At 36.8% G+C, this 25,410-nt stretch overlaps 1 protein-coding gene and 2 long non-coding RNA genes across 6 annotated transcripts in view; 1 reads left to right on the top strand and 2 right to left on the bottom strand.

The window, feature by feature from the left end:
• The window catches only part of pde4d (phosphodiesterase 4D, cAMP-specific), a 145,727-nt gene that overhangs the window by 48,798 nt on the left and 71,519 nt on the right, over positions 1-25,410 (bottom strand). Inside the window, exon 1 of one of the 4 annotated variants that reach the window (XM_082188279.1) lies at positions 16,923-17,284. The exons of 2 other annotated variants lie outside the window; for them this stretch is intronic. In XM_082188279.1, coding sequence (XP_082044405.1) covers positions 16,923-17,062 — 140 coding nt within the window. In that variant the 5' untranslated portion in view covers positions 17,063-17,284. Of the gene's footprint in view, positions 1-2,839; positions 3,238-16,922; positions 17,285-25,410 lie in introns of those variants that run through there. One more of the 4 variants, XM_082188281.1, reaches the window with a different exon arrangement.
• Positions 6,784-12,441, bottom strand: LOC309512640. Its single transcript, XR_014211117.1, has 2 exons — positions 12,032-12,441; positions 6,784-10,073 (listed from the first exon to the last, which is right to left on the bottom strand). It is a non-coding gene; the product is annotated as an uncharacterized lncRNA (long non-coding RNA).
• Positions 17,469-21,349, top strand: LOC309512641. Its single transcript, XR_014211118.1, has 3 exons — positions 17,469-17,619; positions 17,785-17,818; positions 17,998-21,349. It is a non-coding gene; the product is annotated as an uncharacterized lncRNA (long non-coding RNA).

Below are 25,410 nucleotides of genomic sequence, written 5' to 3'. Positions count from 1 at the left end.
ATTATATTGACATGACATAAAATCTGCCATTATTGTAATAATTACTCTGCCTATTTTAATTAACTTTAAAAGCCCATTCAAATCAATAAGTAAACTGATAACTGCAGTAGGTAATCAATCGAAATGCCCATTACAGCCGCAGCGTTAAATACAATCAAGTCACATGTGACCCTCGTTCACAAAATCACCACCAGGTGGCGGAAAGGGAAGGTTTGCAACATTGCTCAGTAAGGCTGTAATTGTGATTTTCTTACTTGTAAATGACAATAAAATAATGAAATAAATTATTAGTAATAATAGGAGTATATATTAGCGTCGACACAAAAGCACAACAACTTTCTGTGAATAGTATGAGAATGTGCCGCAGTACGTAGTCAGCCACTTTAAATGAGTGAGCTCTTTAAAGGGGTCCTAATATGCCCTTTTACAAAGTTTTGATTTTGTTTTTGGGGTGTATTAGAATTTGCTAGCTTTCATGCTTGATTGTTTAAAAAAACATTATTTTTCACATATTTTACATTATCACTGCTCTTGTCTCCCCAGTCTGTCTCGAACAAGTCTTTTTCGATGAAACCCCTCCTTCCGAAGTACGAAACGTGCTATGATTGGTTAGCTGGCCCAGTGTGTTGTGATTGGCAGCGCTTAGCGTGTGTTCAGGAAATGTCCCGCCCCTCCATAATAGCGAGTGTAAATAAAGGATGGTGGCAATTTCAAACCAATTCGACCCTGATTAAGACCCTGACAATGTTATTGTTAACAAACAAGAGGAGCATCCAGAACGGATTTCACGCACAGACTTTGCAAGCACGGATTTTATAGGACGTTTCAGAGTGGTATGTTTTTCTTATACATTATAGATATGATGTTATCCACTATTTAATCAAGATATTTGTTACTATGGTTATAACTATTGTTATGCAAACAGTAATTGATCACAAAAACATTTGGAGGGGCGGCAATTTATAAAGGGGCAGTGAACACTCACAAGAGCTTACAAAAGCTATAGTAAACAACACTATATTAACACTAATGTTGGCTAGCAGGAGAGCGTAGCAACAACATAAAACTTATAATTAGAACTGTTAATAGAAAACGCAAATAATAAGACATACTAACAAGTTGTGATCCAACAACAGATTGTCCCGACAAAGTGGAAACTGCTCCATTTCAAGAGATGCTTTTATGTGTGGCCTGCACTGTGGTTCTGGAAGCTGTTCTCCGTCAAATGTGCAGCGCACAGATAAACATCGGGATTATAATGTTCAGGAACAGTATTTAAAATAAATGTAAACCACTCTAAGTTCGTCAGCCTTAGGAAGGTCAAGCAAATGAGTTGTGGAAAAAACAGCATCTCTTTGACAAAGCAGCAGCTCAACCAGGCCTGGTCTGCTTTTTTGCATAATCCGTGGGTGGAGATTATTTAAATGAGTAACATTATGACTTTATAAAGCCCGGGAAAAATCGCATTGTTAGTCCAAATGAGCCGTTTGTCGTAGCTCTTGAAAAGTGGATTATATTAGGGCTGCACGATTTGGGGGAAATGTCATATTGCGATTATTGAGGTCAATATTGCAAAAATACGATATGCGATTGCGATATAATAAACAAATGGTTTCATGAGTCAACTTGCTTGGTTCTCAAGGAAAATAAATGCACACACAGATTAGTGATAACGCTAGCCAAAGGATGACAAAAATTAACAGATGCTGCGTTAATTGTGTTAACAGCACTAATTTGTTTATTTAATATAAAATCGCAGCATTTTGCATCATATAATTGCGTAGGCTTGACATCTTGATTGCGATTGCGATATGATTAATCGTGCAGCACTAGATTATATTAAATAAAATATCCCCCTTTGGAGTGGACTTTGAGCTATAACCTTGCAGATCTTTTTTATGCTCAATCAGCAACATTACACACTAACTAAAGTTGAAAAAGTGAAAAAGCATAATAGGACCCCTTTAAAGTCAAGTGGATTCTGATTGGTTGTCAATATATCGTTCTTCAGCTGGAAAAAAAAAACTTTCTAAAAATGATTCCAACAATATTGTTCCTCTGTGTCTTTATAACTGTGGTGGACTTCCCTATTCTCACATAATTAGAATATTAAAACTTTACAGTTATCGTACTTCCTGGTATCTTTGTAGAACTTTGTAGAGCCGGCGGGGGCTGGCTGCAGGACGACTCAACCTCCACGGACAGTTTTTAATGTTTAATCAGACAATAACTACTCAAGATTTTGCTTTAGTATAATTTTCGGGACAATTAGGGCCGGATTCTGGATTCGGGACAACAGCTTAGATTTCTGGACTGTCCCAAATTCTTCGGGACGTCTGGTCACCCTAGTGTGAACGGACCTTAAGAGTTGAATCAACTTTTTTTTGCAAATTGCAAATATCGGCATTCCATATTCCGTCATGTTTTTTTTTTCTATTCTTAAATCATTAATATTGGTCACCATTACATCTGTCTGTTGGTTTTGAAAATAGTTAACCAACGAAAAGTATTAAAAAGAGCTTCTGACTAGAACAGGAAAACATTTTAAAAACCGCAAATATCACTTTTAAGCAATAAACTTTGAGTAAATAGCAAGTCTTAAGTTTGTTTGCAATGAAAAATGCATTAGCCCTCATCCCATGAATTGATTAAACCGCACAGCTAACAACTAGGTGTGCATGTCTAAAGTTAATTTCCAGCTGGTGCAACTCAATCTAATTCGTCTTTTCTACAGCCTCAATCAGCTTTGTCTTGATATACACAACTCTATCGAAACAAACACAAACTGCTCATGCCCTGGGGTTGCAAGTAATGCCCTGGCTTGTAGACTGTGCAATACCTCAGAAACATGATGGATTTCATGGCCTCCCGAGAGGAGCAGAGGGGTTAAACAGCTTTCTCCTAAGTCACCAGGTGTTCGCGCAGGCCGGCCGGGCTGCTCACACACAGCCAGACTGTCGAGGAAGAGTGATCAGCTAATTAGCCTGTCTGCATGTGGCCAATTGTCGCACACCTGACTGGCTTATGACGTATACCTCACAGTGCTGGCCTTTGGCCAAAGCTGTGTGGGAATCGGTTTACTCTGTAACCTGTGTGTGGTGGGATGTGATTTGTGCTTTGTGTATGTTTGAGAGGCATCTTAGTCAATAGGCTCATTATAAGGAAAGAAACATTTCCCTTGAGACTGGTTATATACAAATTACTAGCACTTCCATGTCTATTACCAAGATTTAAACAAACAGTTCATTATTTGCTATATTGTTAAAAGTGCTATATAAATGAAGGTGAAAAATTGTGAAGTTGACTATTTATATACCCTCATATAATTTGTAACTTCTGAGGAGCACAAAGGGAGAAATGGAGAAAATAAATATATATCCTTATTATTTATTTTTTCATTTGTATTATATATACATTTTGACAATGAAACAACAACAATAAAAATAATAAATAATTAAATGCTTTTAACATACATATAAACTGTACATACAAGACACAAACATTCCCAAAAAATAAATAATTATTACATATACTTGAGGAACACAAAAGGAGAAATGGAGAAAATAAATAAATATCATTATTCTTATTTTTGTGTTATATTTTTATACAAACATACACACACACACACACACACACACACATATATACTGTATATGTTCAATACACATTCCCCAAAAGTAAATAATTATTACATATTACAACTGAACTATTAAATGTTTTAACAAGTAAAATTCTCTTATAAAATGCCCATGGAAAAAGAAAACCATACAGGTTTGTAAAAACATAAGTGTAAGTAAATTGTGAGTTATTCCTTCAATTTTAAAGTAACTGTATTGCAGAGCATAAAGGAACACACCTCGGTTTCACCTTGTGTGTCCAATGAGCTCAACATGCTCTACTTTGATCAAATCCAGCAGCAGAGAATGAGATTCATATTTCACAACTGCTTGTAGTGGGTTTAAACGAACAAGACAGCTTGAATGCCATATGCGTCTGACCATGAACTCAACAAACAGATGAATTAATTATGGCAGGCACAGTTGAACTGAGTCGTGCATGACAAAACAGACAGATGAAACAGTCACTAACTTCTGTCACTGCTCGATGAACATTCCTCCAAGGGAATATTTGTGAGATAACAAGAATCTGCTTTGTCTCACCAGATTCAGCTTTTCAAGACAACATACTATAACCAACCATGTAAATAAAACCTGGAGCATTTATTTAGAATTCCTATTCATCTCAATGGGAGTTGCTCAACTGATGCAGGTGGTATGAACCACAGACATTTTTGAACCAATCACCTCAGCCGTAAATGCCATGTAAGTAATCAAGCTGCAAAACCATGAAATCATGACTCATCAAGAATGTGCACCAAACCCTCAGTAGCAACTATCCTGAGCTGTGATCCGTGAAGCTAATATAATCCATGTCTAATATCTAATGATCGTCAATGGAGAAAGAAGCTGTTTTGAACCTGATAGTGTGGTTCTAACTTGGCCGTACTAACCAGCAAAACCTTGAGCACTTGTGTATGCTGCTAAAGTTTGAGTAAAATTTCTTTCATTTTTCATATATTATAGATGTATTATGAGCCCTAAAAGATGTGATTCAGAAGATCAAAGTATAATAGCTGGCCGCCTTGCATGTACAATTACATGACTCATTTAAACATTAAATAATCAGGAAAATGTTACAGGCTTGTTATCTCATTGGGCGGAGTCAAGAGCTCTCAGCCTCTGTGATAAATCTTACAGTACACTTGAGGAGCTCACAGGGTCTGAAACTTAGATAACAAAAGATAAAAGCTCATTTCAATAAAAACATATTTCAATCATCTTCCTCAGATTATGCACCAAGAAAACGCACAAAGCAATATTTCCTTAAGTACAAAAGTTGTTTTATCACTGAATATTCATGTAAAATGTCATTTTTACAACCAAAAAGGGATTTAAAATTGAAGGCAAATGTTATTACATCTGTATTCAAGCTTATTTCATAATCTTTTAAAGACTCGAAAGCGAAAATGGTCAAACTCTATTCAACGTTACCAAGGTTACTGGAGTTGCTTTCATCAAGGAAAGTCAAATGCTATGTCTCTGAAAGCACAGAAACAAAGTCTTACAGAGAGACACAACCAAAGACAGATGAGAGAGCAATAGCCAGCACTATTTGTACTCACAATACTATATAGGTATTAGGGGTGGGCGTTATTAACCGGTTGAAATATTTTGGACTATCGTCTCTATCGCGGTTACGCACTCACGTGACGTTATCACCCACCCCTAATATATGTTGCACATAGGTTCAAATATTCAACCAGCACACCCAAACATAGCCCACATTTCTGTATCTATTTGATTTGAAGCTAGGATACAAAACAGAAAACTTAAATAGTGACAGCACAACAGCAGACTATACAGTGTCACAAAGCATGAAATCACACAGCCTCAAATAAGCAATCCAACCAAAACTAAAGCATATACACAGTTTGTCTTGTAGCTGGTGTTTTCATGTGAAGATACTAGTGGCATGTGGCTGTGGTAACAGGATTAGATTAGACTGACACACAGCTGAATGATGTTACAACCGTGATAGTACGAAAGCATAATGACGACATCAGCACATGCTCTAGAGCAAGACTCTGCAGCTGAAAGACATTTAATAGAGGCTTGTATATCCATATGGTTCTGCCATGCCAAACCATGCACGCAATAGCCTATGCTTGCTTTTCTGATAAAATTAACAGTGGTTTGTGAATGTTGATGCTTTAATAACAAGTCATTTATCAGGAGCGTTTATGCTGGGATGTATAGGTTGTGGCTAGGCGACACGTAACTTCTAGGGCTGTACTGTCCCAGTCGATTAGTCGATTAATTGGTCGATACGTTCTGGTTCAACCAAAATTCTGATTGGTCGATTTTTTGCCGCGTTCATTTCATCAGTTTTGCCGAGTTTATTTCATCAGTTTTGCCGCGCTGAGGCGCGCTCATTTCATCAGGTGGAAAGCACTAACAGCTAATGGGGGTGTTTTCAGAGTACCCTTGTTTCACTGTAACAGTCTGTCTTCAGAACACCCCCCTTGTTTTCACCTTTTTTGGATTAGCCCAACCCAAGAGAGAGCGATAACTATAGAAGGTTTGATGCTGAATATTATTTATTTAATTGTGAGAGCGTTTAATAGTCAGTCCTCTTCTAACATGTCAACAACAAAGAAATCGACAGTGTGGCAGCATTTTGTTAAAATTGATAACAGGAAAAAGGTTGAATGCAAAGTTTGCAAGCAACAGTTTTCCACAGCTCGACGACAAACATGATATATCATCTAAAAGTGGTAAGCTCACTTGTCTGCGTTAGCTTAGCCTGTCTGTTTTGAGTAGGCTATATGAACATATCAGAATTTGCATATTTCAATGTTTTAGTGTGATGATAACCTAACTTTTTTATTTTTTATTTGGAGCCTAATGCGCAATTGCGCTGTGCTGTTGGTTGTGTTAGTTTTGAGCCTAGGATGCTTTATTTTTCAGTTATGCGCTTTATTTCGTTTCTGCTCTTGATCTGGTTTGTTTAATAAATATTATTTTTTTATTAAAGTGGACGTGCCTTCTGTGTTTATTAAGAGTAAAAGCTTTAAGTTAATAGTCTATTCGTGTCTCAGCTGCGAAGCTGAGCTCATGTTCAGCCTCGCTCGGTGCGAGGACATGCACGGTGAAATGATAGTGTCTGACAGTTATAACTTATTATTATAACATATGACAAAAATAATTGTCTAAATTATGTTGCATATTCCTCAACAGTTCTTGTGATGATATCACTAGTTGACAACATAGTACTATTTTCAGAAATCATAAGCTATGATATTGCGCAGGTGCACGTGATGCAGCGCTGTCAGAGCCGACAGACTCGAGTGTCAGACTCATTTCAGTGCAAAATAATTTGGTCAAAAACTATTTAATATACTGCAAATAGCCTACTAGTTTTTTATGTTTATTTATAATTCATTTAGGCGGACAACAAGGCTACCAAGTACTGCGCACAGTGCGCATCTAATTAATTTAACGTTTTTTTTTTTTCTACCGTCAATTTTAGTCGATTTTAGTCGATTTTTAGTCGAAAATTTCAGGACTTCAGTCGACCAAGATTTTCTTTGGTTGAGTACAGCCCTAGTAACTTCATGGATGTATTGGGAAAAAAAATCTATTTATACTTTTATGTAGGCTTTTTGCGGGCGGGAGCAGGACAAAACATGAATGTTGCAGGCGGGAGCGGGAGAAGTTAACATATTTTTGCGTGAGCGGGATAGAATCCGTCCCATGCAAAAACATGCACGTCCCATGCAGGCGAGCATATATGCTAGTGTACCACTGAATGTTAACAAAATCAGATTTAGCAAACATTTTTCTTGCTGGAAAACAAAACAAAACAAAAATATTGATGAGTCATCCTGCACTACACAGATTAAAGTAAAATCACTGACTACAAAGAGTTAAACTGAGTATGCGAATACAGATTGCTTTGACTGGCAAATATCCAGACATTTAAATATACATCCCATTCATTTACAGAACTTGTTGTGACATCTTTATTCTTCTTCTTTAAAGGACAATGCACAATAATTAACATGAGCACTAATAACATTGCTAAATCTGATTGTGTTAACATTCAGTGGTACACTAGCATATATGCTCGCCTGCATGGGACGTGCAAAAGCCTGCATAAAAGTATAAATACATCCATGAACTGGCCATCAAGCACTCAAGGCTATCATGTAAATGTGCCAGTTTTAGCCATTCAGGCTAATTTTCATCTGTAGTCCCTGGCAGGTTGATGGTAAAGAAAAGTCCACAAGTCCATACAACATAAAGAAATCATGTTAAAACACATTCCAGCAAACATAGCCATAACCAGAGCATAATGACACAAATACAAAATGACTTTAAATAAGGAGACAGAAACAAGCCACTACTCCAAATTATGAAGACATGATTGATTATCCAATAACCACTGTTTTATTGATGCAGAAAAAGAAGTAAACAATATAATATTTCTTAATTCAGTAGGTATAGCATTCCAGGTGTGTGCAGCTATAAGAAAAGGCTGACTGCCCAAAAGCACTTCTTTTATGTGGCATTATACAATCCCCACAACTAGTGGCTCTAGTAGAGGAGTTATGATTTTGTCTAATAAACTCATTAAGTGGGGGTGGGGCCATATCATGCAAAATTTTATACACAAGTAAAATATCTGCAAATGTAATCATTTTCCCAGTTAAAAATAAATAAATAATAATATTTAGTTAAAAGTTTACAATGATGATATAAATTAGAACATCCCTTGTTATCAGTTATTATATACAGTATAACAGATTCAGATACAATATTCTTGCCAGCATTTCAGTGTATTGTCCAGAGCAGCATGTTTTTTAAAACAGGAAAGGCATGGTGTAATTTGATAAGTCCAGCATGAGTTTGTTTTGAAGTGAGAATGACGCAAAACATGAAAACGGGTTGACAGAAAAGTTAACAATGGCATAATGCATCTACAGCAAGGATAAACTTCCAAAATGTTTTCTTCAAGAATCTGTAAATATAATCAAACCAGACTTTCACTCTTCTGTTAGATATTTGGTCAGCTAAATTAACTGATTATTGGCTGATGTGATTTTATGTGAAAGCACAACAAGTCCTTAGACAACATGCTATCTTTATCTCAAAGCTGCGCGTAACAGAAGGTTTGGCAACACTAAGTGAGAATGAAATATGTAGGATTGCACTAAATCATAAACATTTGAATGTGAGCGTTGCACATTTATTTCCTCATGCAGTCTTTTGCCAAAGCCGTTTTTAATAATGAAAATACTGAATGTTTCATTTCAACTGGTGATGCCAAATGTTCCGACTGTAGGATCCAGAAAACTGGATTAACTTGCACTGTAAACTGTAATTTCCCATTGAAAATCCTTTGTAATTTGTTGCTGCTTGTAATCTGTGTGTGGGAAACTCGCCCTAAAATAAAGCTAAAATGAAACCAGTATATACAGATAACACTGTCTCTTAACCTCTCCGGGCATTGCAAATCTCACAGGCTATTCAGATGAAGTGACTGAGTTGTGTGGACCTGGATGCTAAAAGGCAGAGCATCAAAGAGGAAGGACCAGAGAGGATCAGAAGAAACACACCCACAGAAACGTGTCATTGAATGTAAATCTCAAAACAAAGGCTTACAACTGCCCCTGGTGCTCTCTGTTGAAATGCTTCAAGGAAGTTCTTTCTGAGTCACGTCACACTTACGCTTTATATGCATTGTTATGCCATAAGCATTACCACAATAATCACACTGCAGTACTGACCTTTCTCTCCCCACAGATTAAATGGTCTGAGGGAGGATGTTGTGGGGAGAATAGAACACAATTGAAGTTGAACATGTCAAGGGCAAATTGACATTTCCTGTTAAAAGCTGCTGAATAAAAGTTATATGACTACTCTACTGGGCTTAGACAAACATATATGAGACTTGAAAACTGTATATGATCCGGCTGATATTTAATGAATGTTTACATATATATACACACACACACACACACCCATACATACATACCTGTACACATACATGTTCCTCCCTGATAAAACCATGACGTTAGAACTGATAAGTTGGATTCATTTCTGAACGAGTTCAAACTTTGTTTCAATAAATCAAATAAAAAAATGTAATTGATTTTTTTCATACATAATTTTACATTAAAATATTAATAGGTAAACATGTAGGCCTATTAGTTTATTAGTGTGTACTATGAGAAGAACATACTTTGAAAATATATGTACTGTATGTATAATTTCTTTACAACCAAAAAATTACAAATGAAGTATACATCACTGCAAATATATACAATTTCATCAAAAGTGTACAACTGGTACTGTGATATGGCATATATGTACAATATATCACTTCAGGCAGGAAAGTTCTCAATTTCATGTGAATTGTGCTGTTTAGTGAGGCATACTTACTATAAAAAGGAAAGTGACTGATCAATACAGACTTATGAAATGTTTGAATGAGTGTTCAAAACAGATTTTCTGTTAGCACTTGAATCCGTGTATCATTCGTTCAGTCGTTTTTTGAATTAATATTGAATATAGAAAAATGAGAAAACGGTCCCTTTTTCGTTTTTTCATTTTTTACAAAAAAAACGAAAAACAAGAATTCAGCTGGATTTCTCGTTTTTCGTTCTCAGTTAGAAAAATGAATAAACAGCTTGAATATTCGATTTCTACACGTGGGCGGGAATTAAACGCCCATTTCCTCTGATTTGTCAGCCGAAGATCAAACTGTTCCGTCATCAGTTCTGCACAGCAGAATAAGAGTCCTCCGTTGTGCGGATTCCTAACGCATTTATTGCAACTACATTTAATCTTTTTCTCATCAAATAACCAGACTAACGAATGTCTCGACACAACCCGTACCGGGGAATAGACTAGACGGGGCTTTCTTCTGTGTAGACCAGGAGTTCTCAAGTGCCAGGGGGTCCGTGAAATAATTTGCTATTTTCCGGATTGTAAAGTCAAGTCACAGGGTTTTTTTTTTTAACAAGCACGCTGTGATTAATCTTAATGTTGACCTTCAAAAATATATAGGCGCGCCAAGAAGGCTATTGGCTGTAGGCTATTTTGGTTGATTTTTGGTGTGCGCCAGAAAGAATATAATAATCATTTATAATAATTATTATTCTTATATAATAATTTCAAAGGCATATGATATGTTGTAGTCATTTTGAAAGTACACAAATAGACATATAATGTTACTGTTTCGAATGAGAGTATTAAACGACAGTAGCTATTAAATCCCCTGTTGAGCAACACATCCAAGTGATGTCGGGTGTCGCAGCCTGTTCGTTATTAAAATAAAACAGTCAACCAAACATATAAAACGTTATTCTGCTTAATTGGTCTGTTGACATTCCAAACTAATTTCCCTTGCTGTGGAGATGCTGATTTACGTGTAGTATTGGGACTCGAATGAAGTACGAAGCCTTCTTTACATTATTAATTAGCATCCAAATGTTACATTGCAAATATGGATAGGCTACTGGACGAATGAGAGATGCCCGAAACCAACGTCTGCTCCTGTACAGTTTCAGTTTCTCGTTAAAATACGCATATTATGTTATTAATAGTGTTTATAATGTTAATGTTGTATTTTATTTACCGGTCTTTTACACTATTTATGAATATGCTTTTTTTACAACGATGTGACGCGCGCGTTTCCCTCTCAACATGACCCGGCGCGCCACGCACAAGCGCGCATCCTAGAGATATAAATTATAATACATTTTAATGAAACACAAGGCCTACATCATAAAACTTCTCCAGTTGTTAGATAGGCTAGTCAGTCTGAATGACAGTTTATACGTTAACGTTAATATAGGCCAATTATATAGTCAATGCATTATTCTTTTCTTTTTGTATTAGTGTTAAAAATATTTAATTTACAACTAATTATATTGATTTATATCTTAATTTATATATATATATATATATATATATATATATATATATATATATATAAATTACTGGGCGAGTGCGACAATATAGGCTAACAGCCGGCTGATGCAAATCGTAGGTGAATTTATATATACACAGAAGAAAGCCCTATCTAGTCTATTCCCCGGTACGGGTTGTGTCAAGACATTCGTTAGTCTGGTGGTTTGATGAGAAAAAGATTAAATGTAGTTGCAATAAATACGTTAAGAATCCGCACAACGGAGGACTCTTATTCTGCTGTGCAGAACTGATGACGGAACAGTTTGATCTTCGGCTGACAAATCAGAGGAAAGGGGCGTTTAATTCCCGCCCACGTGTAGAAATCGAATATTCAAGCTGTTTATTCATTTTTCTAACTGAGAACGAAAAACGAGAAATCCAGCTGAATTCTTGTTTTTCGTTTTTTTTGTAAAAAATGAAAAAACGAAAAAGGAACCGTTTTCTTATTTTTCTATATTCAATATTAATTCAAAAAACGACTGAACGAATGATACACGGATTCACTTGACTTTGACAAGAAACTTTTGATTCAGCCTTCTACTATTGTGTGTGTGTGTGTGTGTGTGTGTGTGTGTGTGTGTGTGTGTGTGTGTGTGTGTGTGTGTGTGTGTGTGTGTGTGTGTGTGTGTGTGTGTGTGTGTGTGTGTTATAGTTGTTAGTATCGCTGTAATTCAAACTTTGTGAATGTTCATAGTGAATTTTCTATGGCATGGGTCTGAACCAATCAAATGTGATTTTCAAATCCATGCTGATCTAAATTTAAACAAGCTTCTTGCTAACCAGTCGCAATAACGCCTTCGGTGATTAATCAAAAAACCTCGCACAGTGGCACAAAAAATTAAAAGTGAACAAGGCAGAAATTTCAAATGTTCAAGCTTTTAATTTAATATTTGGTGGATATATGCCTGTTATTAACTTAGGGGCCACTTACACAACACCGGTTTCAACTGAAAACTTTTATTATTATTTTCATTTACATGACAACAGCGTTTTGGTGGCCTGAGAATGCAAACTTTGAATTAGGTTTCAAAGTGCAAGTTTTTGAAAACGAGTTTTGAAAACGATACCGTGATCATCTCCATGTAAACTTAAAGGGATACTTTACCGTTTTTTCATATTAAACTATGTTATTCCCTTAACTAAGACGAGTTGATACATACCTCTCTCGTCTCAGTGCGTGCACTAAATCCCTCTGTCTTGCGGCGAAACTTTGTTAGCCCAGTTCATTTAATATGGGCCAAGCAGAGAAGCTACCAAACACCTCCACGTTTTCCCTATTTAAATACAGTTACTCGCGAAGTGTAACTCGACCTAGAACGGTGACACAAAACAAAACGTTGCGCTTTTCTAAGCGTGTAAAATGGATAACTATTTTGTATGGCGGAATACCATAGCAAGTGCTTGTAAGCACTTCGACTTGGCGCAGTAATATCTTCACTCGTGGAAAAATCCTCTCACCGGCCCCCGCTCCCTCTAGTGAAGATATTACTGCGCCAAGTCGAAGTGCTTACAAGCACTTGCTATGGTATTCCGCCATACAAAATAGTTATCCATTTTACACGCTTAGAAAAGCGCAACGTTTTGTTTTGTGTCACCGTTCTAGGTCGAGTTACACTTCGCGAGTAACTGTATTTAAATAGGGAAAACGTGGAGGTGTTTGGTAGCTTCTCTGCTTGGCCCATATTAAATGAACTGGGCTAACAAAGTTTCGCCGCAAGACAGAGGGATTAAGTGCACGCACTGAGACGAGAGAGGTATGTATCAACTCGTCTTAGTTAAGGGAATAACATAGTTTAATATGAAAAAACGGTAAAGTATCCCTTTAAAAAACGTGAATCTGTGAAAACGGTGACGGCATGCACATGCGAATTACGTGTTTAGTCTATAGGCATGCGCGTTTGAATGCATATGTGCGCGGACGCGTAGTCTTTCTTTACAAATAATATAATGTAATGGATATGGATGATAGTGAGAGTGCACAGTCGGTGACTAATACTTTAAATGCACTGCGGTCGGCGAATCTTGTTGCAATTAACATGGATCATTTTGTTAAACTTATTAATGACTACTTCAGTGATAATGTGCAACCATCAAAACAAGATGATTGTGGACATTAATGTACTGTAGCAAATCTTGAACAATGGTTGGGCATGGGCATAATATGAAACTGTCATGACTGTATTAAAAAAGGACTTTGCTACTGCAACTGTGTTGGTCACTGTGGCCACACATCCATGCAGGAAAATTATTTCACAGAATTTTGTAATTTTTATACAAATTTTAACATGAGATGGCTTATTTGCCATTTATTGTTATAGATATTTTGTTGCATAATTCTGCTACATGGATTGGTACATGGAAAGCCCTTAACCAGTGTCACGCTTCTCAAACTGACTGCTAAGCACAAAAATCAGCCAGGAAACAATGTTAAATATTTTTTGCATAAAAATGTTCAATGAAGTTTAACTTATACTTTCCCTATTCCCAATAGATATGGGTTTGACTTGGTGTGTGCCAAATTTGGTGTTATTACCAGGGATTTTAAGGTATGGTTGGTAGGTGATTTTGTTTTGGGACCTTCAAAAAACTTTAACTCGATTTTTCTCAAAATTGACTTTTCTGACTCTATCGACTTCAAACAGGTGTAACTCATTAATTTTTTGTCAGATTCCAACCAATTATACATCATTTAGAACGTTTTTAAAATAACAAGAACTCACGGGTCACATATATCGTTATCGTGAAATAAAATGACTCATATAATTGATAAAAGACTTAGGTAATACTGCCCACTCCTAATTTTTCTCACCACCTACTGTAAGACGTCAAATTATGACACAAAGGCTCTTGGTATAGGATTCACACATGTAAGCCACCAGTCCCACTTCTGCATTTGTAGAAGGATTTGGCTCTTACAGTCAGGTGGCAATGCTTCCAAGGACAGATGGCACCTTGGAAAAGCAACAATATTTGCCAGGGGGTGGATGGGAGCTCTGAGTAAACTCCTCATAAAACTAAAGAGAACACTGGAAGTGTTCATTCTCGTTCATTATTTCAAGTCCATTTGCAATTTTGGGGTTGTAGCTTATTTGTTCCTGACCAAGATGTTCTTTGGATTACCTCTATTGCTATGTGAATTGCAACTTAAAAGAGACACTGAAGTGCAAGCTGGGAGCTCACAATATGGCATTGAGCCAACAACTCAGAAGCATTATTAGCATTATTACGATTACGCTGCAATGATGCCTTTTTTTGACTTAATGTGAACAACTTTGTGTGCCTAAAAAACAACTATCGCACAAACAACGTAAAATTAGCCCAGACAAATGAATACGATTGAAAAGGTACTGTTAAAAAGGGGCAAAAGTTGGCCGTAAAGTGACAATGCTGTTATTTGGGTTGGTCACGCAACCCCTTGTCCCTTAAAGGAAGCTTTAGTGCACATCCTTAGCGTATTTGAAGTTCCCGTCGCATCCGTTAAGCTATCGTCAATCGCACAAACAGATTGTGTAAGCCTGACTATCCATGTATGAAATGTGGCAGCCCACACACTGACATGAGAGATGTTTTGAAACGTACAGGAAATATGACGGCAGCAATGAATCGGGTTAGCATCGGTGGGCCGCTAACTATGCTAGTCGCTTCAGGCGCTATTCTTCCCGCATCAACAGGGCTGGAAATACGGATGGAGCTGATTGCCGCCCGCTGACTGTGCTGACACTGTGTTCTTATTGTGAACTAATAGCGAGACACCCACTCGTTCCTCACTGTTGTCAAGGAGCCCAGCGGCAGATTCAATAAAGCATCTATCAGCCAAGCCCCTCCGCTAAACTAAAGGGAAGTGCTACACAAGCGCCTGTATTTCCAGGGAAAATCAGAGCCTTGGCAAGTCCACGGTCAGGGATTATGTAATGGCCCTGCAGTGATTCAAGAAAAAATTGTCCCTGTATTTGAAATATGAAAAGGTTGCTGTAAAGCCGTCATATTTGTATATGAGAGAAAAGGAAGCGGAAGCCAATGCCATTTTCTCAATGTTTGTTTTTGTTATTGATTTTTGGCAAAAGAAATCAAAAACATTAAATCTATTTCATTCAGTCCACAATAAATAGCCTAGTGCTGTCTTTTTACTTTTTTGTAATAAAACAAATTGCTGTATGAAGTGAATAAATAAGACATAATTCGTCAAATATGTAACTCCCTTCTCAAGTTAAATGTCTATACATTTTGTGCATAAACTTAACATGTAAAGTTTTGACGAATATCAGTAAAATATTATAAAAATTACTTTTATTCACACAAATTAAACTGATTAAAAGTGACAGTAAAGAGATTTACATTGACACAAAAGAAGTCTATTTCAAATAAATGCTTTTCATATTTCTATTCATCAAAAAATCCTGAAGAAGAATGCAGGGTTTCCACAAAAATATTAGGCAGCACAGTTTTTAACATTGATAATAAAAAAAAAATCTTGAGCGTCAAATCAGCATATTAGAATGATTTCTGAAGGATCATGTGACAATGAAGACTGGAGTAATGATGCTGAAAATTCAGCTTTGCCATCACAGGAATAAATTACATTTTTAAATATATAAAAATAAAAAATGTTATTCTAAATTGTAATATTTCACTAAATGTTTTACTGTACTTTTGATCAAATAAATGCAGCCTTGGTGAGCATCAGAGACTTTTAATATCGTAAAAAAAAATTCTTACTGACCCCAAACTTTTGAACGCAATATATATATGTGAGTGTGTGTGTGTGTGTGTGTGTGTGTGTGTGTGTGTGTGTGTGTGTGTGTGTGTGTGTGTGTGTGTGTGTGTGTGTGTGTGTGTGTGTGTGTGCATGTGTGTGTGAAAATAATTATGGACAGTGAATAAATACAAACAGTGTGTCTCACCCTTAAGACTATGAACTACAAATTAACTACTACTATAATCATATTTGGCTGCTAGAGATGTTCTGCTCCGATAGGCTCACAACAATCACCATTCTGATGAAATTATAACCACCTCCCTTGCTAATCTGCTTTTGATATACACCCTCATCTGTGAACCTGCTCAAGCGTTTAATGCTGGATGAAGCTGCAGGAAATGAGTCCACCATTAAACAGTAAATTTACTCTGAATGGCAAGCTGATGGATGAGAACCCGGCAACCTGCGACAAAGCATCAGTTCAAATAACAGCCACGCACAGACACACACACAAACAAACTGACATGTGCTCTCAATCGCATATGACGCATATGAAACAATTAGCATGTGAAAAGCGCTGGATGTTCCTTGACACATTGCTGTGATGTGGATGCCACTCCCCTGGCGGTCAATCAGCTTCACCAGAAAACACACAAATACATACGTTACATGCTAAAGGAAGCTCTCACCATATCCATGAGTGCCTCCGGAGAGGAAGGCTGCTCAAGCGTATCATTCTCTCCTCGCGAATCCTTTGATTGCGGCCGGACTTCATTGAATGACAGACTTTCAAGAGTTTCTCAACAAGCACTCCACGAATCCTTCTCATTGAGAGAAAAGACTATGTGACAACTGTGTCCATATTGTCTTTTTACTTGTTTGCCATGTTTGGTTTTGCCAACTTCCATCTACAGTAGGCTACTACTTGACCCCACTTTAATGCTGATAAAAATATAACATTTAACAAAGCTTGTTAACAAAAACAAGCTATTCCAATAAGCGTTTAAGGGAAGACAAATGAAATCACCCTGAGATGAACAGTGGCTTCCAGAATGTCCAAATACAACAGCCTCTGACGGAGTGTGCCGAGCTGTTCCCGTCTGACGTTCATTGTGTTTATCTGGAAAACGCTTGGCCACATTCCTCCTTCCTATCCACATGACGATATCAAGTCTTTGTTTTTTCCTGTTGCCAGCGATATATTTCCTCTCGCTTCACAGAGGGCAGGGCAGTAGAGTTCGGCATGTACACTGCCCTAAATCCTTCAGTGTTTCAATCAATGTTCAATCAGCTTTATCCACCTTTTTCCTGAACATTAAAGTTGTTGAAGTCTATTGTTGTTTTCTTGGTATGAGAATTGTACACCTGAGATTCGCATATCACAGGGTAGGAGTGGGCAATATGGCAATTATGTTTCAGGAAGGATCATTATCTACAATCCTATGATTCTTTTTCATGTCAGCTTTCAAGACTTATTTAGCAAGTTTTTCAGCAGTACAGCCGAACTAAGACACCACTGACGTTCAAAATATTTTCTTTTGTGTTCCACAGGAGAAAGTCATACCGGTTTTGAAATGACATGAGGGTGAGTAACTCATTTTTGGGTGAACTCTCTCTTTAAATTAAATAGAGACATCGGGGCAGTTAACAGAATTTTTTTATTTTATTTCATAGTCACCCCCTCACTTTTACACTATCTGATCATATATTTCATTTTTATTTCTGCACTATAAATCATTTTCTTATCTGATTTTTGTTGCATAGGCATCATCTCCCTTGGACAAAACATCCCTGGTTTATGAGCGTGTATGTGTTTGTGTGGGAGGAAAACACATTGCAGGACCGAGTGAGACTACTGTTCTTGCGTAGATCTCTTTCCCTGTCGGCATGTGGTCATCCCTCTTCAACCCCATAACGAGAGCCCCTGCTGCCCTCTTCGTTCCAGCAATAAAGCGTATCGATTCTTTCAGTGCAAGCTGTACTCTTTACGTAGCTTTTTAACACAACAAATGACGCCTCAAACTGAGAGGGAAAGACAACAAGGCAACAGCGACAAGAAGACACTCATGGTCTGATTTCTCTTTCTCTTTATCATAGACCCACACAGACACACATGGGCATAGAATATGCAGGGGAAGTGTCCCCCACACTTTTAATAAGATGTAAATTCAAGTGTGTTCGCATAGAGGTTGTCATGGGCCACTGTGAATAAATCTAGATTTAAATTCAAAGAGACAATATAGTCTATGCATGACCTGACGCGCTAAACTCTAATGTAATGTATGTTTCATTAATACTGGAAGCCAGAGGGCTCCCTTGTGCAGAAAGTCCAAAACAGACTCGTAGAAGTAATAACTTATGACGTTCCAGGAAATCCCTTATATGGCCAAAGGCATCCAGCTTTTATTATTTTTCTGGAAACCTTAATACCCTTTTTTCACGATTTTTTGATGAATAGAAAATAAAATAAAAACTGCATTTATTTAAAAAATAAATAAATTGTAACAAAAACCAATTCAATGAGACTTTGCTGAACTGTCTTTTTTTTTCATTAACAGTAATGTATTTATTATGATGTATTTACAACCTGTTTTGCACGCCACATGGTTTGATATTTTATTATCTAATCCAATGAAACATTCATGTATTTTGAAGTGTCTCAATACTTTTAGGGGCCACTGTAGACCATCTTCCGTAAAGCAAGATGAGCTATTATAAATAAATAAGTGAAAATTCACTGGTTCTGATGCATGCACTTTAAAAACACTTGATCGAAAAAAGCAATCTGTCAACATCAGCAAAAACAGACCGAAAACAAGCATAGTAGAGAATTTTAAAAAGTCTCCTGAGAGAATATTAGCATAAAGAACACATCCAACGGCAGGTGTAACTGTTTGAGTTTTTGATAAATCACAACATAGCACAATTGTGCTAGTCATTATAGAATTTAAGTACCAAAACCTGCACTCTTGTTTTAACATAATGGTTCTCAACTGATTTAACATTGGACATCAACATCAAGTGGCCAACCATAGTTAAATGAACAAAAGCAAACAAAAAAGTGCTTAAGCTCCAAAAAAAAACAAAAAAAGGATTAGTATTATCATGAACTGCATAGAGCCACAATAAGCATCTTCTGAACAGCAACAATAAAATTAATGTCACTCTTTCTTAATTGGAAATTTGACAATTTTGCACAAACAATAGCCAAAGTGTGATTTGAAAGCATAACATATGAAACAAACACTCTGCCAACTAATGCATTAGGCTCCTGAACATACGTACAAACTGCACAGCATATTGCATAATATTTATCAATGATGTGTTTATTGCTGGTTTTATGCTCTCTGCATAATTCACCTCAAAGCACGGTCAGGACAAACAATGTTTTACATCTTCATAAGCTTATTTATTGTTTTATCTAATTATGCATGATAATATGGTTAGTTTAATTGTTTTTCCCCCCTGCGGTCCACAACTCTAACATAATAGACCTACACCCATTATCGGGTCACAACCCACCACTGATTTAGCTCAGTGCTCAATGCCATAATATATCTGCTGATTTATAAAACTGCTTAAAATCATCTCACTGTTCTTCCCTTGAAATGCATTTACAGCAGGTACGCCAGGAGTCACATTTTATACTCTTCATTGCATAACATCCGTTAGGATAAAAGCTTTTAGTGTTAAAAATCCACAGAGCATAAATTTATAGATGCACTACTGAACTGCAACCTGGTTATAGTGTATTATGCAATAGCTTCTTTCCCGTTCTTTCCTTTGTTGATCTGTGACCATTATCAATCTCCAGCATTTCCACTTCATTCACTTGTTAATTCGACGCACTTACTGACAGTGTGAGCTAAATGAAATGCATTCTGGTATTTGCATTGGGTGTGATCACCGAAGAGTGAGAGGGGGAGACGTTATGACTCCTGAATGAGGGTCTGACTGGGGCTGCTCACACTAGTCGTTCTCCCCGCTCCCAAAATAGACTTTCTGCATTGCGCCGGCGGTCCTTATCTCACTGTCTGATGTTTATGTTATCTCTCTATGGGGGGATCTTTCGCTTTCTTTCAACGCTGCTTTACACATTTCATTTTCACAAACAGGGCCACCAGAGTCACATAGCAGCATCTAAAGTCTTAAAGGGGACCTATTATGCAAAATTCATTTTTACATGGTGTTTGAACACTGATGTGTGTCCACAGTGTGTGTAAACAGCCAGCCTAAAATGATAAAAATCCACCCACTCCTTAAAATACACTGAGGTCACAGTAGGGACAAGCCCCACCCATGACTGGTGACGATCAGCCCTATAGAGTGGTACAGGTATGACATAAATTTGTAGGCCAAAATGTGCATTTTAGCACTTCCGGTTTAATCGTCCTGAAGTCAATGGGTTTTTGGTTAAATGGATTTATTAAGGTCGGTGGTTAACAGAAGCTCAATATACTTTCACGTTTTTTTTTCCTAAGACATAAAATACATTAGTATTACCCCACTTGTGGTTTTCTTAAGCTGTTACGTGTCTTGAAAAAGGTGGTTTGCTAACAATCGGCTAAATGGGACAAGAGGCTGTCAGGGACATTAAACATCACACCGAACAGGTAAGCTCATACACTTTTACAGCCTCATTATGCTTATAACTGTGCTCTTATAAACTACTCTAACTCAAACTTTTTGGGAAAATGTTTTTTAAATAAAAACTGAAAGAGTTGTCAGAAGCTTAGTGATGATTACGTTGAAGTCGTGGGACCATGGTGTAGTTCGTTTATAGCCTACCTTTAGCTTTTTACTTCTGGCGACTGGATTTAGGCTTAAAGATTCATAAACCTTGTGTTCATCTGTGAAAATTATCTTGATCGACAAAATGTGCAAGTATCATAAACTGTTGTTGATCACAGAGCTTTTTTTTCCCCGATAATCCAAAAGCCTATGGAAAATCCTATTGGGTTTTTGTCGAGGGAACCAGTGTGATGCAAACTGCCGGTTAGCGTACAAAGTGACGTCATACCTGCACCACCCTATTAGCATAAATCCCACCCTGAGTGAGACCAACATAGTCTGCCATGTATATCCTCGCTATAGTACCTATTAGCCGAGTTTCCACTGTCGGGTCAGTACCAGCCAGGGCTTTAACCCTCTGGGGACCAAAAACGCGCCCGCGCGTTTTGCTCGTTTTTTTTTTTTGCAATGAAAAATAAACACAAAATGCTCTGTTAATTTTGATCTTTCATTTTCGTGTAATACATCAATCGATCCTGTTCAGTCTCTATTTTTTTTCTGTATACTCACAATACAAATAAAGTGTTTTGCTTTTTGACAAATAAAGAAAAACTAACATGATGCTATTTCTGCCTTCTCTCTGTCAGTAAACTCCCATTTGAAACGCGTTCGAAAATTATCTATAACTCCGCGAAAATTCAGTCAAACAGGCAAACAGACCCACGGGCATAAAGCTTGAGATCGCAGCTTTTAAATGAAGTAATTTATATAAAAAACAAATATTATCAGCTTCTGTAATCTGTATAAAAAGAGAGCGACTCCAGTCGAGCTCATTAGGAGCCATTCAAAAGTAATTTGACCACGCCCCGGAGAGCGCGTGCTATTCAAACGCAAATTCTGAGAACCATTTCAGTCTGTGAAACGCCCCCACATCAGCTGTAAACAAAGAGGCATAATATAGCCTACCTTATGGAGAAAATTTTCCGTGCTGATATGAGGAGCAGATCCCGCTGAGGAGTGAGGTAGGCTAAGTTATCCTTTCTCAAGTGTTAATGTGGAATAACGTTATGGAATAACGTTGTAGGCTTATGTAAACAAAAAGATGAATCGCGTTTCTATAATATGAATAGCGTTTCTGTGAGATGAATGAAGGGTACATATTTGTAAAGAGTGTTTAGCCTAAATATGAATCGCGCGTCTGTGTGTGAAAGAATAAACTGCTTTTACAGTTACAGTTACTGCGTTACAGTCAGGCGAAGTATGAAAGACAACATTTTGTTGACTAGATTTGGGTACAGTTTTTACTGTAGAATATACTGTCACATCAAATAAGCTTTTCTGCTCATATATATAAAATACTATTTTGTCAAAAATAAAGTCATAGACTAAGATGTTCCAATGTTGGCTATATTCAAACTAATGAATACATATGATAAAATGTAGGCCTATAATCTTTTTTTTTTTTTTTTACAAAGAAAGAGTACTTTTTTTGCAGAAATATTGCTGAAATTGTAATTATTGTTGTAATTGTAACCTTTTTAATAAAATAGCAAAACATATTTACAAGATAGATGTAAGCAAAATCTTAAATGGTCAATATAAGTCTTCTTCTAAATATATAGGCTATTTTGTCCTTGCATTGTGGCTCAGTCAGTGTCACACCTGAATGAATGGCTAATTATGCAGAGTCATTATGCAGAGTGGGTGGGACTGGGTAATCTAAGGTGTAAACTACTCCTCCCCCTCGCATATTGGCTTTCCAAGCAAAACCTGTTTTACACCATTTAAATCAATGTATTTTTTTTTTGTGAACGTAAAGCAAGACTATTTTCACATAATTTTGAAGCTAGAACTCCAAGAGAAAACATCCATTAGTCAAAAGTCTTGTGGGCACATATTTTGTATGAGTTTTGTGGTCTTATTTCAGCAACTTTCATTTTTATTTTTTTAAATAACCACGCATAAACATTATTCTCTTAAAAATACAAACATCTACATACATGTTGCTCGCATATTATGGTAGGCCTGTTTGTGCTATATAGAGTGAATTTACACCTTTGCCATTAACATGTTTATAAATAACTGAAAAAAGCACAAATGTCAGAGCATGTCAGAACATCTCAAGGGCCCCAAAAACAGCTTGGTCCCCAGAGGGTTAAACGGCCCATGCCGAGCTAATAGCCTCGGGCCAGTAGCACTGGGCCCAAAATATTTAAAACCCAAGCATCGATGTTTTACTACAGGTTTACAATAAAAAGTGATAGATTGATCATAATTAATTAATTTGTGTCAAAATTGCACATTAGTCACACAGAAATAAAGTGGTTTATAAATACATATTTTGACACAAATTAATTTATTATTATCAATGTATCACTTTTTATGGCTTTCTTTTTTTGTATTTCCTTTTTTACAGGACATATTTACATCACATTTAGAAAGAATGATCATTTCTACAAATATGCCACCAAAAATGAGACCTGAGGAGCTTTAGCACACTCTCCCAGTAGGCTAGTTATTTTTTCAGTCAGAGAAGCAGACGAAGCTCCCGAAAAAAAAGTCGCTTTATTTTATGATAGTCTGGTATAAAGAGACGAGACATAGGCTACTGACACTGTCTGATTTCTTCAAGCGTTCATATTTACCATGTTTACTATGGTAATAGTTAGCGTGCATAGTCTTTAGCATCAGGTATAAATATTTCTACCTTATACGGTGATCAGAATCCACATCAGATCACAAACAGAAGGCATTCAAACATGAAAGTGAGTTTTAAGGTAAATTATTTTAAAAGTCTTTAATGCTGACAGAATCATCCGACACTGCCGTCTCCAGACTCACGTAAACTCCGCCTGTTCGTAACCACTCCTCAATTGAAAGAATTTCTAAAATTAAAAATGTTATGTTTTTGGATGTACCAATGAACATAAGAGTCTCCATAGACTCCCAGCATCTGAGCCACTGAGGACACAGTGGCAAAGAAATTAGGTAAATTCTTGTATGTTTGTGCAAACTTCATATCCAGAACAAGCAAGTATCACACTTCATATTTTGTGAATGTTTCCAAATCAAGTTTCTGAAAGTGCTTGTTAGCATGCTTTACGGCTAATGTGGCTAAAGATGATTATATAAATCATAACCATAATTAAAGCGATACCTGTTCTATGTCCATGCAGCATATATTCTCTGGCTCTGTAGGCATTCTTCAGTTCCCACATGAGCACCTGTACAACAATTTATAGATGATCATGACAGAAAATGCTATCAATAAGTTGAATAATGTTACATGTAATAATGTTACATGTTGTACAATGTTACTCCACAACAACTACATAAATTAATCAACTAACCATTCAGAAATATCCTGTTGCATTCTAAAAGTTGTAACTTCTTCCTGAGTCTCTCCATCAGTGTCCGGCTCCGGTTCGAACATATAAGGCTGCTACTGACCGAAACTGACAATTTCTGATATATTGGCTGCGTGAGACTCTTCATTTATGTTGTTGTCGGAGTCTCTGAAGAACAAGCTGTAAAGACTCCGCCCTCTTCTGGAAAGGGTACACACACGAAAACGGTGTGTTTTTGCTCACACCCAAGTATGGGCAAATTGGATATGCTATAATAAATGATCTATTGGGTATTTGAGCTGAAACTTCACAAACACATTCTGGGGACTCCAGAGACTTATATTACATCTTGTAAAAAGGGGCATAATAGGTCCCCTTTAAAACAAAAGCACTTCATAAACTGAAGCAGGGCGCCACAGAGGCCCTTAAAAGCATCATCACCGCAGGGTGATCTATTTGACTCTTAGCTCAGGTTTTAAAGGGTCATAGGAGTCTATAAACTACTTCATGGTTTCAGTAAAGTTCCTAAGAGAAATACAAATGCCAGTGCACACCATGTGCTTTCCAACATATCATGATCTAAAAATCACCCACATCAACATATATTCCTCAATGATTTATTCATCATTGCCGAAACAAAGCTACTGAATCTACAGTGCAAAATAGACAGTGTGAGCAATGTATTTTGATTACAAATGAACAAATGACTCCTAACCTGATCCTTTTAGTGAATCTAACAACATGCAGTGTAACCAGGGAAGTCTGATTTTTGAGCAAATGACTCTTGCGCACTTTCTTTTTAGTGAATTGAAAACAGCACAAACAATCGTAGTCCACTTTAACAAACGACTCTAATGAGTCGGTTCGTTTTAGCGAATCTAACACATGCAGCTTATAATTAAGCATGTTTGTTTACAAGACAAAGTGTAGTTAAATATGCACATTATGCATTTTGTCAATACTTTATGAAAATAACTATCTGAAACCAATTTTTTTTGCTTGTTTAGTTTTGTTTTATAATATATGGCCAATTATTGGGTTACATTTATGCTGATTCTCAAAAGACCCATTAAAAGTCTGCATAAACAGATGCGTAAAC

Source organism: Leuciscus leuciscus (genome assembly GCF_965113295.1).
Source record: "Leuciscus leuciscus genome assembly, chromosome: 13".
In the NCBI taxonomy this organism is placed as follows: domain Eukaryota; kingdom Metazoa; phylum Chordata; class Actinopteri; order Cypriniformes; family Leuciscidae; genus Leuciscus; species Leuciscus leuciscus.
This window is presented reverse-complemented; position numbering and strand designations above follow the sequence as displayed.